This window comes from Rhamphochromis longiceps, linkage group LG1 (genome assembly GCF_057381845.1).
Source record: "Rhamphochromis longiceps isolate RC_006_pf linkage group LG1, R_longiceps_female_GT1.1, whole genome shotgun sequence".
NCBI classification, from domain to species: Eukaryota; Metazoa; Chordata; class Actinopteri; order Cichliformes; family Cichlidae; genus Rhamphochromis; species Rhamphochromis longiceps.
Genome location: NC_140557.1, coordinates 34,897,955 through 34,913,257, shown reverse-complemented (window position 1 = coordinate 34,913,257; position 15,303 = coordinate 34,897,955). Strand labels below are relative to the sequence as shown.

General features: G+C 41.3%; 1 protein-coding gene across 1 annotated transcript in view; it reads left to right on the top strand.

Moving 5' to 3' along the window:
• Positions 1–15,303, top strand: part of prmt3 (protein arginine methyltransferase 3) — a 62,633-nt gene that overhangs the window by 862 nt on the left and 46,468 nt on the right. The window contains exons 3-10 of the mRNA XM_085407787.1: positions 1,006–1,088; positions 1,181–1,230; positions 1,380–1,485; positions 2,188–2,341; positions 2,852–2,993; positions 4,887–4,952; positions 7,338–7,459; positions 10,436–10,535. Coding sequence (XP_085263913.1) covers positions 1,006–1,088; positions 1,181–1,230; positions 1,380–1,485; positions 2,188–2,341; positions 2,852–2,993; positions 4,887–4,952; positions 7,338–7,459; positions 10,436–10,535 — 823 coding nt within the window. The remainder of the gene's footprint in view (positions 1–1,005; positions 1,089–1,180; positions 1,231–1,379; positions 1,486–2,187; positions 2,342–2,851; positions 2,994–4,886; positions 4,953–7,337; positions 7,460–10,435; positions 10,536–15,303) is intronic.

Below are 15,303 nucleotides of genomic sequence, written 5' to 3'. Positions count from 1 at the left end.
CATATCTCCAAGGCTACCCTACTACATTGTAGAGGTGGAAATCACAAGATGCCCCATAATACAATAGTATTGTTTTTTTTAAGTATTTAAGATTTATCACCCTTTTCTAATGCAAAATTATGGCCTCTGCTTTGTCCAATAAGATGACGTTATCTCACATACTGCAACTTTTTTTTGTTCAGTGCAAAACGAGATTGTCAAGCACATCAACACTGTCACTAAATCCTGCCATAAATTGTGCCATAAGATACTCAGTCGACAATTGAATAGGGTCAAGTTGGCAACTACATGCAGTCTGTTTCTGACAATACATCAATTAACTGTGATAAATCAACGGAAGTCGTATATCTGTTGTGGTATGCATAGACAGAAATTCACATTTAACAGAAATTTGCATTTAATAATTATGTTTGCGCTCAGCAGCCTTCCTGTTCTGTAGGAATATGACCAGCTGAGTTGTGTTGTGTCCCCTCGAGTTGTGCTCATTGACCAAGACTCATTCAGATGGAAACATATTGGCAATCTGTCTGCATTTGTAAATTACACAGCAATTATTTGACAACACTCGACAATCTCTCTGAGAGTGACTACAGTCAGTCTGAGTCAGACCATAACTATTTGCAGAAAGGTTGCCTCCTAGCAGACGAGATGAGCCCCTTTGTTCTTATTATTCCCAGTATTTAATTTAATTTAATACAGTAATGATATTTGGTGTCTATGTATTGATATAGTATTGACACGACAAATATCGTAATATTATGCTGATTGTTGTAAAAGTAATGTATGTACTGGTTCCAGCGTTTAAGGTAGTTATTGACGCAAATCTCCACCCCGTGTCTTCTGTGTTTTTTGCTTTTTCAGTCAGGTTTGTTTGCTGTTATGTAAAATAACTGGATACCCAAGTTACTACTCTACTATGAAAGAAAAAAAACAATCAAAGATTCAGTTTTTGATTTTTATGGCTTATAACTAAACAAGTCTTCCTGTCTGTCTTATTTTTTTCAGGTTGCTAAGTTCTGTAAATGCCACCCTGCAGCACTGTACAGCTGAGCACCAGGTCAACATTGTAGATCTAATAAGAAATTACAGTAAGTAGATATTGATTTTTTTCCTGCATCACCAAAGGAGCAGATGGCTGTTCTGTTCTCATGAAATGTCTCAACTTTCTGTCCCTCATTAGATTTAGATGACTACGGATACATAAAAATGATCAACTTTATACGGTCAACAGTGAGTGCTGTTTTCAAACTGAATTGAACATCATGCTGTGAAATATCAGGATGTGAATGTTTCTACTGTTTATGTGTGAAGAATGAATATCTAAAAAAAAAATTGAGAGTTTTCAGATTTATGAAAACATACATTTTTTGTGTGTATAGAAATGTAAAGCATCCAGTCTGAATGGGTTGCCAGATGCTCCTTTACCCTGGGAGAGCGAAGACTTCCTGCAGCCAGTCCTTCAGGATGACCCGCTGCTGCAAACAGGTACAGAAGCAGTTTTAAAACACAGATCTTAGTTTTTGATTTTTGAGTAGCTGCATTTTCTATCAACAGATCTCTGTTCTGTTAGCGCGGCTTTTATGCACAGGTCAGAGAACATGTCTGGCTGTTTCTGCTGTTTTGATATTCAGTTGAGTGGAGAATCGGCTGGTCACTGTTCATACCGCAACACCAGCAACGAAAATATAAAATATTTGTGATTATCATGATTGCATGATAGGGCATAAGGCTACTGGAAACTGCTGGAATAACCATTGCACATCAATAACATGCCATTTCCAGAAGGTTTGCTGTGTCTCCCAGCACAGTATCAACATATTCAGTTTCATCTGCTGGTTCTCATCTTTTAGGACTGCTTCTTCTGCATGATTAACAGTATTACACAGAAGACTGTGTAATGTCAGCTCTATTGCAAAGTCCTGACTTGCTTATGTTAATGCTTATTTTAATAGTTGCACTTATGCTCTATTTCTGCCTGTATCATCAATGCAAGAAAAACACATAAATACATAAAATGCACACTCTAAGCCAAAACAACAGCCATGTCCTGCATACTTCTTATTGTATGCCACAGGCTTGATCACTACGTGTTGTCGCTCATGTTTTCACTCAGTTGTCCTTAAAAGGAAAACTTTTTCCCCATTTAACATCCAAACATATCTATCTCTCTGTCTGTGTTTTTGTCAGACCCCGAGGAGCTCTGTGGCAGCGAGAGGTCATGCCTGGCATCTGGGGCCGATCCCCATAATGCACTTGTGCACAGGGCGCAGGCTGCGGAGGAGAGAGCCCGCTCCTCGGAGGAGGCACTGGCCAGAGCCATGGATGACCTGCACAAACTCAAGTCAGTGACTTTTCTGCAGTTTCATCTTCATTGATGTCAGGGTGATTGTGTTAGGTTTTAAATTGTGGCCTTTTATTTATTTATTTTTTAATACATTATTCAGAACTTGCAGTTTAGTCAGTGTAATACGTTGCATTTGCACTGCTCTCTGAGCTCCAGCAGGGGGACACAGTGAACGCAGTATTGCAGAAACATTAACTAGAGTACCTTGTGGAAGAAGTTTGGAGGAAGGGAAAATTCCACTGCAGCATGGAGGTTAAAGTGAGGAGGAAAGGTAGGTAGGGGAGCAATAAGGGAATATTGCAGAAAGGGTGAGCTGTGGGGGAGGAGGGGTTTGGAGGGGAGGGGGGGGGGATTTGGGTGAGAGGTAGAAAGATGAATGCTCCATCTCCTCCATTTACTGCTTCGTCCTGCATGAAGGCTGTGTGTGCGTTCTCCTTTCTGGTCGCTGTTCTTGTCCCTTGTGCTAATAAGAGAAGTTAAATGGCGATCTGTGCGATGTTCTTTCAGGGTGCTGGCTCAGGGGTTGGTGCTGAATGCGGAAACAAGCAGGTCTGGCACCCTGGGCGCTGTGGCGGAGCTCCGTGAGGACGAGGACGAGGCCTACTTCAGCTCCTATGGACATTACAGCATCCACGAAGAGATGCTGAAGGTCTGAGTTGTGTAAACACACACAGACACACACACACACACACAGTGACCAGGCCTGCAGGTCTCTTTGCAGTCTTTGGAATAATTTCCCCTGGGCACAGAAATGAAGCTGGGTTCATTGGCGTGCATCTTGGCTAAAAGATTTTCATATAGCTTATAAATGAAAGCGATCATCTTCATGTATGAATTAATACTGAGGACGACACAAGCGCTCCAAAGTGACAAATCAGCAGTACGTGCTGATCTCTTATGTGAAGCAGCGCTCATGCCTCTGCATAGCGGAGCTTTAAGTGTGCAAATTAATTTTTACACTCCTGAAGTGCTGAAACCTGAAAGCAAGCTCTGTGTGTGTGTGTGTGTGTGTGTGTGTGTGTGTGTGTGTGTGTGTGTGTGTGTGTGAGAGAGAGAGAGTTCTCCCTCTCCTCAAGTCCTGTTCTACTTACCGCAGTGCTTACATATCCTTTTGGCTGTCCTGATTGGTGCTAAGCACGGTTAAGTTTTGCGTCATGTTTTTGCGTCAAGCTTTAAAGTCCATCAAAGCGTCAGGAGGGGCCAGGAGCACGTGATGGGGGGCTTTGCAGTAGAATGTTTCACAGGTTGGCATGAATTGAATTACCTATGACGCAGTCTGTGTGTGTGTGTGTGTGTGTGTGTGTGTGTGTGTGTGTGTGAGTGTGTAAGAGAGACAGAGAGTGAGAGATGTCATGTAAAAGAGAATGACATGTTTCATGAGTGTCAGGGTTTAATTTTTAAAACAACTTTTAATTGGCCACAGACAACATTAGCCTGGATTGCTTTTCAAAAAAGCTGAATGATTAAAATCTTCAGTATTTCTTGATCATTTTAGTTTTTCATTTAATTTTGGTTTTGAAAGGGCATTATCTTAAATCTATCTTAAATATCTTAAAGTAATCAGGCATGAAATGCTAACTTTGTTGTGTTGATTGGGATATTTTTAGCCCTTCTCCATTATTACCTACTTGGCTTGGCTCAACTTAACTCGCTTTTTAGAGTTATTCATTAGGTTTGATTGGCCGGTCCGTGATGTCACTCGGCAAGTCACCAGAGCCACTTCTTCACCAAATTAATAAAATATATTTTTGAAACCTGGTAATGAGGGAAATGGCTGCACAAAAGCCAGTTTTGTAGTATTGTTTTCATGATAAACGGGGAGCATGGGAGCTAGTTGTACAACTTAATTAGATCTGATTGGATCTCATCTCTCCAGAACATTTTCATCAAATGTACTGATTCAAGTGTCAGTACATTTCATCATAGTTTTCATCCTTATGCATTAGTTGTTATTTAATTATTGTCTTGTTTTCTTCAGGAGACAAAATCAGAGTTACTATTACCGATATACCCTTCCGATTTTTCCTGTTTCCATTAGCAAAAATGGAAACAGGAAAAATCGGAAGTGTATATCGGTACTTGGGGACCGCTTAACTTCTGCCAAACTCCATGAACTGAAGGTTCTAAAATCTGTTTCTTGTAATCTTTCAAAGTCAAAAGTCCAGATTCATATCTGTTCTAACATGTATTAAGCCGTGTTACTGTATTTCGTTTATAGCTTTTCCCTCAGAGCGAAGGTGCTTGGATTTGTGGGCAGATATGATTGGCAGATTAATCAGCGAGTCCTGACCTGACCTCCAGTGTCCTTCCAGTTGTTATTATCCCAGCGTTTTGCTCATAAATGTTCAGGAAACCAACACAGACTGTTGTAACCTGCTGTTATATACCCCTATATGGAAAAAGCTTTACTTGCCTGGATTTACTTATTTTTTAAGTTTGTAGACAACCTTGAATTCAAAGCTTTGTTACAACATAAACATGACTGTAGATTACAAGCAATCCTTTCTTTAATTCAAGAGCAGCTTGTATATTCTATCCACAGGATAAAGTACGCACGGAGAGTTACCGAGACTTCATGTACAGCAACCCTGAAGTGTTCAGAGATAAGGTGAGTCATCCAAGCAAATGAAATTGCGTGTGTACACATTAATGTGTGTTTACATGTATGAGTTAGCCAGTTTAATGTTCACTCAAGCCTGTAAACAGGAATGTGCATTTTCCAGAAAAAGACATTAATAATGCGCCGCGGTGTCCGATTTAAAACACATCATGACTTTATTAGCATGTCTAAATATGGACTGCACAGTCCTGATAACAGACACATGCAATCCACCACCAACCCCATAGCACAAACCCTTCCAACTAACCGCCCCACCCCCCCCACCCTATCCGTCTCTTTTCCATTGCTTTTAGCTGTGGGAAGCAGTGGCCTGTATCATGACCATCCATTATATGGGTCGCTGCTGGTTAGTGCTGTGATGAGGCGGTAGAGGGGGGGAGGAAGGATGTGTTGATGGGAACGTCCATTATCCCTGTCAGGCTGAAGCAGTCGGCAGAGAGTTGAAGCGTCTCCTTCTTCAGTAACCGGTAACAGAACCAAGCAGGATATTTTTGTTGCAGATCAAGCGAGGAGTTGCGTTCTGTTGTGTTAGCGCTATGTTGGCGACCCTCTGTGAACCCATAAAGACAGCAGGATTGTAACCAGGGAGTTTCCTTAAATAGAGACACAGAGTCACACAGTGTTATACATTTGGGGCATGTAGTCGCTGCGTCCATGTCTCAGTCATTTAACTCAGTTGGTGATGAACAAGAACAAATTAAGTGAAAGCAATGGGAACCTGAAATAGAGGTGATTAAAAAATGCAAAGAGCGAAAAAGCTGAGAGAAAATAAGGGTTTAAACAGCAGTTTGAGCAAGTTCTTTAGAACATGCTTAACATGAATTCATTAAGTAATCCAGATGTTGATGCGGTCTTTGAAGTTGAAACAGCAAGACATCAGCGAAAGAAAAAACCCAACTTTTGTTTCTTTGTTTCTTTTTTTAATAATCGTTTGATTATTAGTAGCCATGTAATGTAATATCAGTTCCTATCTGATTATAGTTTGCCAATAGAAGAGCCTGTGTGACATCACTGTCAAATGTGGTTAAAGTGAGCTCACTTCTGACCACACTGGCCAAAACTGGTGGGTAGGTGTCCTAAAATTCCCTGAAAAGTCTTCAGTTGATCCAAAATGATGCAGTGAGAGTACTGACAGGGACTAGAGAGAGAGAGAGAGCATATTTTGCCCAGGTGAGCATATTACTGCCTTCTCATTATTAGCTCCATGTTAAAAATCCTTCTCCTCACATACAAGGTCTTGAATAATCAGGCCCCATCATATTTTAAAGACCTCATAGTTCCATTTCACCACAATAGAGCATGTTGGTCTCAGAGTGCTGGTTTACTTGTTGTAACGTGGGTATTAAAAAGTAGAATGTGAGGCAGATGCTTCAGCTTTCAGGTCCCTCTTCTGTGAAAGCAGCTGCCAGTTTGAATTCAGGAGACAGACACCTTCTCTACTTTTAAGATTAGGCTTCAAACGTTCCTTTTTGATATAACATTTAGTTCGTTACACTGCTATAGGCCGAGGCTGCTCAGAGTTCTCATGATGCAATGTTTCTTTTCACACTTTAATCATTAGTTATTATTCATCTCTGGCTCTCTTCCACTGCCTGTCTTTTGTCCTGGTCTCCTCCCCTCACCTTCTACTGGTCACAGCAGATGGCCGTCTCCCTGAGCCTGATTCTGCTGGATGTTTCTTCCTGTTAAAAAGTAGTTTCTCCTTCCCTCTGTTGCCAGGTGTTTGCTCATAGGGGGTTGGTTGATTGCTGGGGTTTTCTCTGTATCATTTTAGGGTCTTTACCGTATAATAAAAAGCATCTTGAGATGACTGTTGTTGCTGTTTGGCTCTATATGAACAAAATTGAATTGAAAATTTGATGAGGTTAAATGTTAAAACTGAAAATTTCAATAAGTGAGTGTAAAGTCTTTTGTTAAGTTATTACAGAGCCATAGACTGGACGTGGTTGACTTATCTGTTCCCTGGAAGTGTAGAAAAACATTCTCAGAAATGTGCAAGTGGCATTGCCAGCAAAATATGGCAGCTGTCATTTTAGCAGTTATTTGGGTTGTCAAAGAAAATCCAAATAAGAATCATGTCTTTATTTCCTCCAGTTATATTTGATTTTTTCTTTTGTAATAACTTGCATAGGCTAGAATCTTTTATCCTTAAAGCTGTAACGTGATCGCGTTTCCCTTCGTGATCTCTGTTGTTATTGTGTTGGATGACCTTTTGGGGTCAGCAGCGCATGGACATGACAAGAATTATGAAGAAATCAATCGTAAACACTGTTAAATGCTCCTGTTTAAGTGTTTGTTTTTGAACCCCTTGACTGTGAAGAGCTTTCCATGTTTGTGGGTAATTTCTCATTTTGACTCCATCGCATCCTTTAGGTGGTGCTTGATGTGGGCTGTGGCACTGGCATATTATCAATGTTTGCTGCACAAGCTGGGGCCAAAAAGGTTATAGCGGTGGATCAGTCCGAAATCATCTACCAGGCCATGGACATAGTCAGGTGAGACTCTTCCTGTGCACTCTGTTTCTGTTCAGCTCCACCAAAACACATGAGCTGTCAGCAGAATTTCCTTTGCGGTGCTCACAGCAATGAAAAATTACATTTTTTACAACTTAAGTGCAAATAGTCAGTCAGTACTAATCAGATTTGGTACAAGCCCCTGTGAGTCGTGTGACCCTCACCTCATATCGGCCCCTGTGGAGCCAAGAGAGTACGCAGATCTTCTTCCCTTTGTGTGCAGCAGAAGATGGTGAGAGTGGAGGTTTGTGTGACCTCCAGCTACCTTTTATTTGTTTCAGCTGGTTGACTTCAATAGAGCTGCTGTCAGCTGCCTGGCCATAATGTACATAATTTACACCTGTGATCTGACTCGTTCACTCCTCTCCTCTGCAGTATCTCCAGTCTGAAGTCTAGAGTCACCCCCAACACTGCCCCAACACACAGAGATACACAGATGAACATGCAGATGAACCCCCTGTTGATTCCCTTTTAATAAAGTCCTCGGTCCAATTTCATGTGCCGCGTGTTTCCTGTATTTCTGCAGCTGATACTCCACAGTGGAGTCCATTTACCTCAACAACAGCTTCTGCTCTCCTTCCGTCTACCTGCAGCCACTATCATACCCCTGCCTCCTAAATGGTTTTTTGAGTTGGGGGCCATTATGACAGCTATTATTTCCGTTATGTAAGACAGTGCAGTATAAGCAAAACAACAGGGTTTTCTAAGGGAAGAGGACGTTTTAATTTTACAGCCCACTGAATAGCTGTTGGAGTGTGTGTTGGCATGCAGGCTGCATTGCAGGTTTGCCAGCGGTGAGGATTCAACTAAAGAAAGATGTTGTACATCCTCCAGCACTCCACCCTTTTTTTTTCTTCTTTTTTAAAAAAAAAAAAAGCATACATCCACACATGTGCACACACACGTAAATACAGCAATGCATACAAAAATCCACCCATGGCTTCTTTGGGTTGTGATTTTATTTCTGTGTGCGTGTGTGTGTGTATATGCACGTAGAGCTGGCCCCTGTGTGTGTCCGTCACTTCCTCCTGATGTTAATATCGGGATTGTAATTAAAGTGGCTCCTGTTGGTTGGGCAGGAGCATCCATCTCCTGTTTCCACTCCATCGCCAAAGTTTAAATGAAAAGCTCTACGTGACTTCCTCCCTTCACAGTCACGTCCTTAATAGATACTGTCTAAATACTTTTAAAAAATGGATGGAATTGATGGATTAGCTGATAAGACGTAATTTATTCTGACAATAAAGCATAAAAATGTGAGACGCTGTTTTTTCTGAGTGAGCAAAGTTAATGGCGGCATGAACTGAAGGCATGGATGATTTTTTAGCAAGTATTTGCCTGTGGTTTGCCCAGAAATGCAGCATTAACGAAAGTAAATCGGGGTGTTTTAGCCACGTTTGGTCTGTGCTATTCTTTAAAAAAATTACTAGGTTCACTGTCATGTAAAGCCTCTCTTTTTCCTTTTCCTCACTTCCTCTTTCTCTCCAACACACGCACACACACACGCACACACATACACCTACAAAGCTGCGCAGACACGACTCTCTCCCCAGAGTCCTGACATTGTCCTCTAAATTACCCCAATAATGAGATTACAGTGTTTCCTTCTTGTGAAAGGGTGGTGGTGGGCGGGTGGGGTGTAGGGTGTAGGTGGGGGCCATTGCATTCTGGAAGAAGGTGATAGCAGCAGTAGAAGAGCAGCTGAGAGGGGAGAGACAGTTCAAGATAAGGATCGCTGCTACAGAAATGCACTCTGGGCCGCTGTGAGTAATTGTTCTGTCCTCTGTAACATTAGCTGTCATGATAATGGAATATTCACAGAGATTGATGCCCAAACTGGCTGGTCTGAAAGGAAGGATCATTTAAACAGCAGCACTGATCTCACAGTGCTTACCTGAACCTGACACATCGCCGGTCCACAGGCTGGAAATACACAGAACAGCGAATATGCCCCTGCACAAACCACGACAAGTTTTGATGTTACTCAAAAAAGGGGAAATAGTCGACCATAGTTTTATTAACTTTAGCTGGTGCTGTTTGTTTTGCATCTGTGATTATGTAAGGGGTCACTGGGGTCTAAGCAAGAATGGTAAAAGAGCGATAAATCTTCCAGATTTATAGCTAATATATGGAATGTGCCTCCACCTGGTCCAGAAGCTTGTATAATAGTAACAGTTAAATATTTGTGGTGTCTTCAGCTGTCTGAACCTACAGGGGACTATAATCTATGGCTTAGGGCACTTTTTATGTCTGCATTTTGGTTTATTTGATCCAGACCAGACCAGGGAGAACAGATTGTTCCAGTGGTCAAACTTTACACGTTGCAGTTTTCACCGGACTAGCGTGCTTTAACCTGCCATTAACTGCTCTGCAGAGCTATCACGGTACAGGAAAATGGAGTTGTAGTATGATGTTGCAGATCTTTGTAATGCGGTTTGTGGTCTCTGTTTCAGAATGGTTACAAACCTAATCAAAGTTAACTTGAAGTGACAGTGGGAGTGCTGTGTAATATTAAAATGTGACTCCTCGGGTTTAATACCATAAAATAAAATATTATAGACAGAATTATTCTTATTTTTTATTTAATTTAAAAATACTAGGAATAACCTTTGCCTTGGTTTTTAGATGCCACGTTGAAGAAGTGCTCACTGACAAACACGTAACAGTTGACTTATTTATTTATTTATTGCCAGTTATATTGGTGCAGCAGTAGGAAATATTCTGTCAGCATCAGCAGAAACTTAAAATTTAGATCCAAGGTTTTTCATGCTGTGCAAGGAATTTTTCTTCCCTCAAAATCCCTTTTCCCCTTAATTTCATGAAGATTTAATCTTTAAGACCATTAATTTCGGGGTGTTGGGTGTTGTTAGGGTTTCAGAATTCTGTGGAAAATGTTTAATTTGTTTAATGTAGGTTGATATAAAATTAATATTAGACATATGTCTGTATTTTCTACAGGTCCAACCAGCTGGAGGATAAAATTACACTGATCAAAGGTCGCATAGAAGATATCAAGCTCCCTGTAGAGAAGGTTGACATCATCATCTCAGAATGGATGGTCAGTACATATTTACACATAAATCCACAAGTGACAGTTTGTAACTAGCTGATCTTCATATTCAGTTTCCTGAGGTCTTGACAAAATGCACTAGTTTAATGGAGACTGCCTCTCTGTCTAAGCTCTTGCAGTATGTATTGGCATTTACTTAGCTACACTAGCAAACCAGACAACAATTGCAGGGAGCACTGTACTGGGTCTATTTCACTTTGGGGGTGCTGTCTACCTGGTTTTTGATCTACTCTTAAATCAATAGTTGACAATAATCGTACCTTACATAAATAAGTACATGTAAGCTGTATAACTTGCTGCAGCATGTTGGATCAACTGAAGCCTTTTCAGGCAGTTTTTAGGATAATCGGATAATAATGGATTACAATAGACCAGAAATGTGTGAACTAGTTTTTCAACATCACTCTGAGACAGGGCGATATTGCACAAATGCAAGAAAGCAGTCGTATTTATTTGTTAAATTATAAATATCCTACATACAGTGGGGCAAAAAAGTATTTAGTCAGCCACCGATTGTGCAAGTTCCCCCACCTAAAATGATGACAGAGGTCAGTAATTTGCACCAGAGGTACACTTCAACTGTGAGAGACAGAATGTGAAAAAAAAATCCATGAATCCACATGGTAGGATTTGTAAAGAATTTATTTGTAAATCAGGGTGGAAAATAAGTATTTGGTCAATAACAAAAATACAACTCAATACTTTGCCAACAAAGGTTATGTTACAATAACAGAGGTCAAACGTTTACTATAGGTCTTTACCAGGTTTGCACACACAGTAGCTGGTATTTTGGCCCATTCCTCCATGCAGATCTTCTCGAGAGCAGTGATGTTTTGGGGCTGTCGCCGAGCAACACGGACTTTCAACTCCCGCCACAGATTTTCTATGGGGTTGAGGTCTGGAGACTGGCTAGGCCACTCCAGGACTTTCAAATGCTTCTTACGGAGCCACTCCTTTGTTGCCCGGGCGGTGTGTTTTGGATCATTGTCATGTTGGAAGACCCAGCCGCGTTTCATCTTCAAAGTTCTCACTGATGGAAGGAGGTTTTGGCTCAAAATCTCACGATACATGGCCCCATTCATTCTGTCCTTAACACGGATCAGTCGTCCTGTCCCCTTGGCAGGAAAACAGCCCCATAGCATGATGTTTCCACCCCCATGCTTCACAGTAGGTATGGTGTTCATGGGATGCAACTCAGTATTCTTCTTCCTCCAAACACGACGAGTTGAGTTTATACCAAAAAGTTCTACTTTGGTTTCATCTGACCACATGACATTCTCCCAATCCTCTGCTGTATCATCCATGTGCTCTCTGGCAAACTTCAGACGGGCCTGGACATGCACTGGCTTCAGCAGTGGAACACGTCTGGCACTGCGGGATTTGATTCCCTGCCGTTGTAGTGTGTTACTGATGGTGACCTTTGTTACTTTGGTCCCAGCTCTCTGCAGGTCATTCACCAGGTCCCCCCGTGTGGTTCTGGGATCTTTGCTCACCGTTCTCATGATCATTTTGACCCCACGGGATGAGATCTTGCGTGGAGCCCCAGATCGAGGGAGATTATCAGTGGTCTTGTATGTCTTCCATTTTCTGATGATTGCTCCCACAGTTGATTTTTTCACACCAAGCTGCTTGCCTATTGTAGATTCACTCTTCCCAGTCTGGTGCAGGTCTACAATACTTTTCCTGGTGTCCTTCGAAAGCTCTTTGGTCTTGGCCATGGCGGAGTTTGGAGTCTGACTGTTTGAGGCTATGGACAGGTGTCTTTTATACAGATGATGAGTTCAAACAGGTGCCATTCATACAGGTAACGAGTGGGGGACAGAAAAGCTTCTTACAGAAGACGTTACAGGTCTGTGAGAGCCAGAGATTTTCCTTGTTTGAGGTGACCAAATACTTATTTTCCACCCTGATTTACGAATAAATTCTTTACAAATCCTACCATGTGAATTCATGGATTTTTTTTTCACATTCTGTCTCTCACAGTTGAAGTGTACCTCTGGTGAAAATTACTGACCTCTGTCATCATTTTAGGTGGGGGAACTTGCACAATCGGTGGCTGACTAAATACTTTTTTGCCCCACTGTATATGAGCACTGAAAAGCAAATCCTGCTAAAAAGTGACTCCAAGATTTCTTACAGTGTTACTGGAGGCCAATGTGATGCCATCCAGAGGAATTATCTCCTTAGACACCATGTTTCTAAGATTTGTGGGTCCATCATAGGTCATAAACTCATTTTCCGCCCGAGAAATGGAACTCTTTTAACAGATCTCTTCTAAAAAAATACACTCATAATATGAGGTTAATTTTTGAGTGAGTGTTTACAGGCTAATAAGGATTCAGAATCCAAGGTAGCAGCAGGATGGATTTATGTTTTAAATACGGCTCGGGCAGCCTAAATTCGGCCATGAGCTTCTCTGAATATCTTACCTGGAGCTGGAGGAGCAGTCTTCCTTCGCTGTGATGGCCATTTATCAGACAGATTCTGCTCAGCGATACATGCGGGACAGCCAAAGTTGAATGCACTGCTGAAGTCATACCTAATTCATGAGCATCCCGTATCTGTCCCCCCTCCACTACCTCCTCCATCCACTGTGAAACCCCAGGGTCACAAGCAGGGGTCGCCACGCAGAGCCTTCCTATCCTCTAAAGGGGGAAATTGAAATTCGGTGGCTGACATGCCAGTGGACCGTTGAAGGATAGGGGGCGTAATCTCTGATGACACTGGCTCACAGACTGATAATAAATCTAAGAATTCTCCAGTCACTTCTCATCAGGGCAGCGATGGTAGACATTTCTCAGAGTGGCTTGGACTTGAGAAGCTGCCCTCCGATCTGCCTGTATAAAAAGGAAAAATGACAGTTGTCAAAGGAAGTAGGCTCTGTGGCTAGGGTAAACGGTCTTATATCCAGGTCGTGCCTTAATGTCTGAGAGAGTGTGTGGAGATGTGGTGGATGCATTTTTCATTTGAATTCTTTTATTCACCCACATCTTTAAAAAAAGAAAAAATAATGAAGCTGGCATTACGGTTGGAGGGTTTCACTGTAATACTGTACATGTAATATGCCTCAACAGTTAATCAAGTGAATTATATTGCACCAAGTTACAGGTTTTTATCATAGTTGCTATATTTTCATAGTTATTAATAATTTGAGAGAACACAGTGAATTAATAGTTCAGACCTTTCAAACTGAAGTAACTTGCTGATAGATTCAGATAGATGTGTGTCTTCATATCAGAGATGTTTATTTGATTGATTAATGGAGTGACCGCTCTTGTGCTGTCTGTGTAAATGCACACAATTCTCACTGTGATGAGGCTCGTGAGAGGCTCCTGCTGCTGTGTGACACTGCAGATGTAATAACAGCCAGAAGCAACAAACTGACTTCATCTGATATTTTATCAAATCACAGATTACAGTCATGTATTGTAGTCACATTGTAGACAGATGGCGTGAATTGTTAATCTGACATTGAATTCACCATTGAAAAGCCAGAGAGGGTTGTGTTTTGGGCACTGAGTGAGAAGGAGCTCAAGAACACAAAAAGGTTTCAAAGCTTTTTCAAAGCTTTTAGTGAGGTCATTTTGTGCAGCATGAGACTGAGACAGAACAATCACAACTTTAGTGAATCGAGTGACTCAAGAAGACAAATTAAGATGTTCTCTGTTAATGAGTTCAGACTTGTGTTATGTTTAAAGTCAGTTGTAAATGTTACTACTTTTGATGTGATAAGACTAAAGTCTCAACTTCTGTGGAAATGTGACCAGGCCACTTATTCAGGAATGAAGCCCACATCAGAATCTGTATGTGTTGGGCATTTTTTTGGTAATGCCCTGTTCTAGCAAGGTCTTAATGCTTACCACTGGTGTTGTCTGACCCAACTCAATACACACACATTAGTGCAGAATAGGCTCTCGGGGTATACTACAGAGAGTGCCCTAATTGGGTCAAAGCAAAGGCAGACATGCACAGGAGGGAATTTAGTAACTAAGAATAGATTAGCAACTAACATCTCTGTAGTGCAGAGAATCTGCAAGCTTTTTGTTCTTTCCTGTGGTGTGTTGTTTTTATTCAACAAAAGTTGAATAAAAAGATCAGAATTAAAAACAGAGTAGTAGCGTAGAGCAGCCACACCACAGTAAGTTTCTGTGGCACGCTCTAATTGTAATTTGTAGACTAAATAGGCTTAACTAGGCTAAATGCAAGCTTTGTAGATCAAGAGAACGTATTGTGGTTGATGTGGCAAAGGAACCATGTCATATTTGAATAACCTCAAAACATGTTTTTCCTAACCTGGATTTTGTGATGATGAATTTTACATTAAAAGAAAAGATTTGTCTATTTTTATCTATCTGAAGCATATTTAATGAAAGAGCTTCACTAAGCTAAGGTTAAAGTTCGAGTAATTATGGTTGAAGAGAGACAAAGTTATGTCCAGCTGTTAGAGTTTATCGAGCAGATAGTGGTTGCAGGGCTAATAGACGGAGATGGGTGATGAATGTGGAGTATCTGTAGTGGTGGTGGTGGTGAAGGGGGCAAATGAGTGCCTTGTCTACTGTGGCAGTGTTTGAGAGACTGCCTTCAGCAACACCACTGTCATTTCATAACTCAGAGCATTGATCGGTCGTGTTTGTCAGCACACCAAAAAACAAACAGTGCCGAGCAGATAAGAGACCAGTGAGCTGATGGGGGGGAGGACAGCTGAGTTTCTCTAAGGCTAAGTGAAGATTGTTAGTCAGAGATCAATCAAAGATGA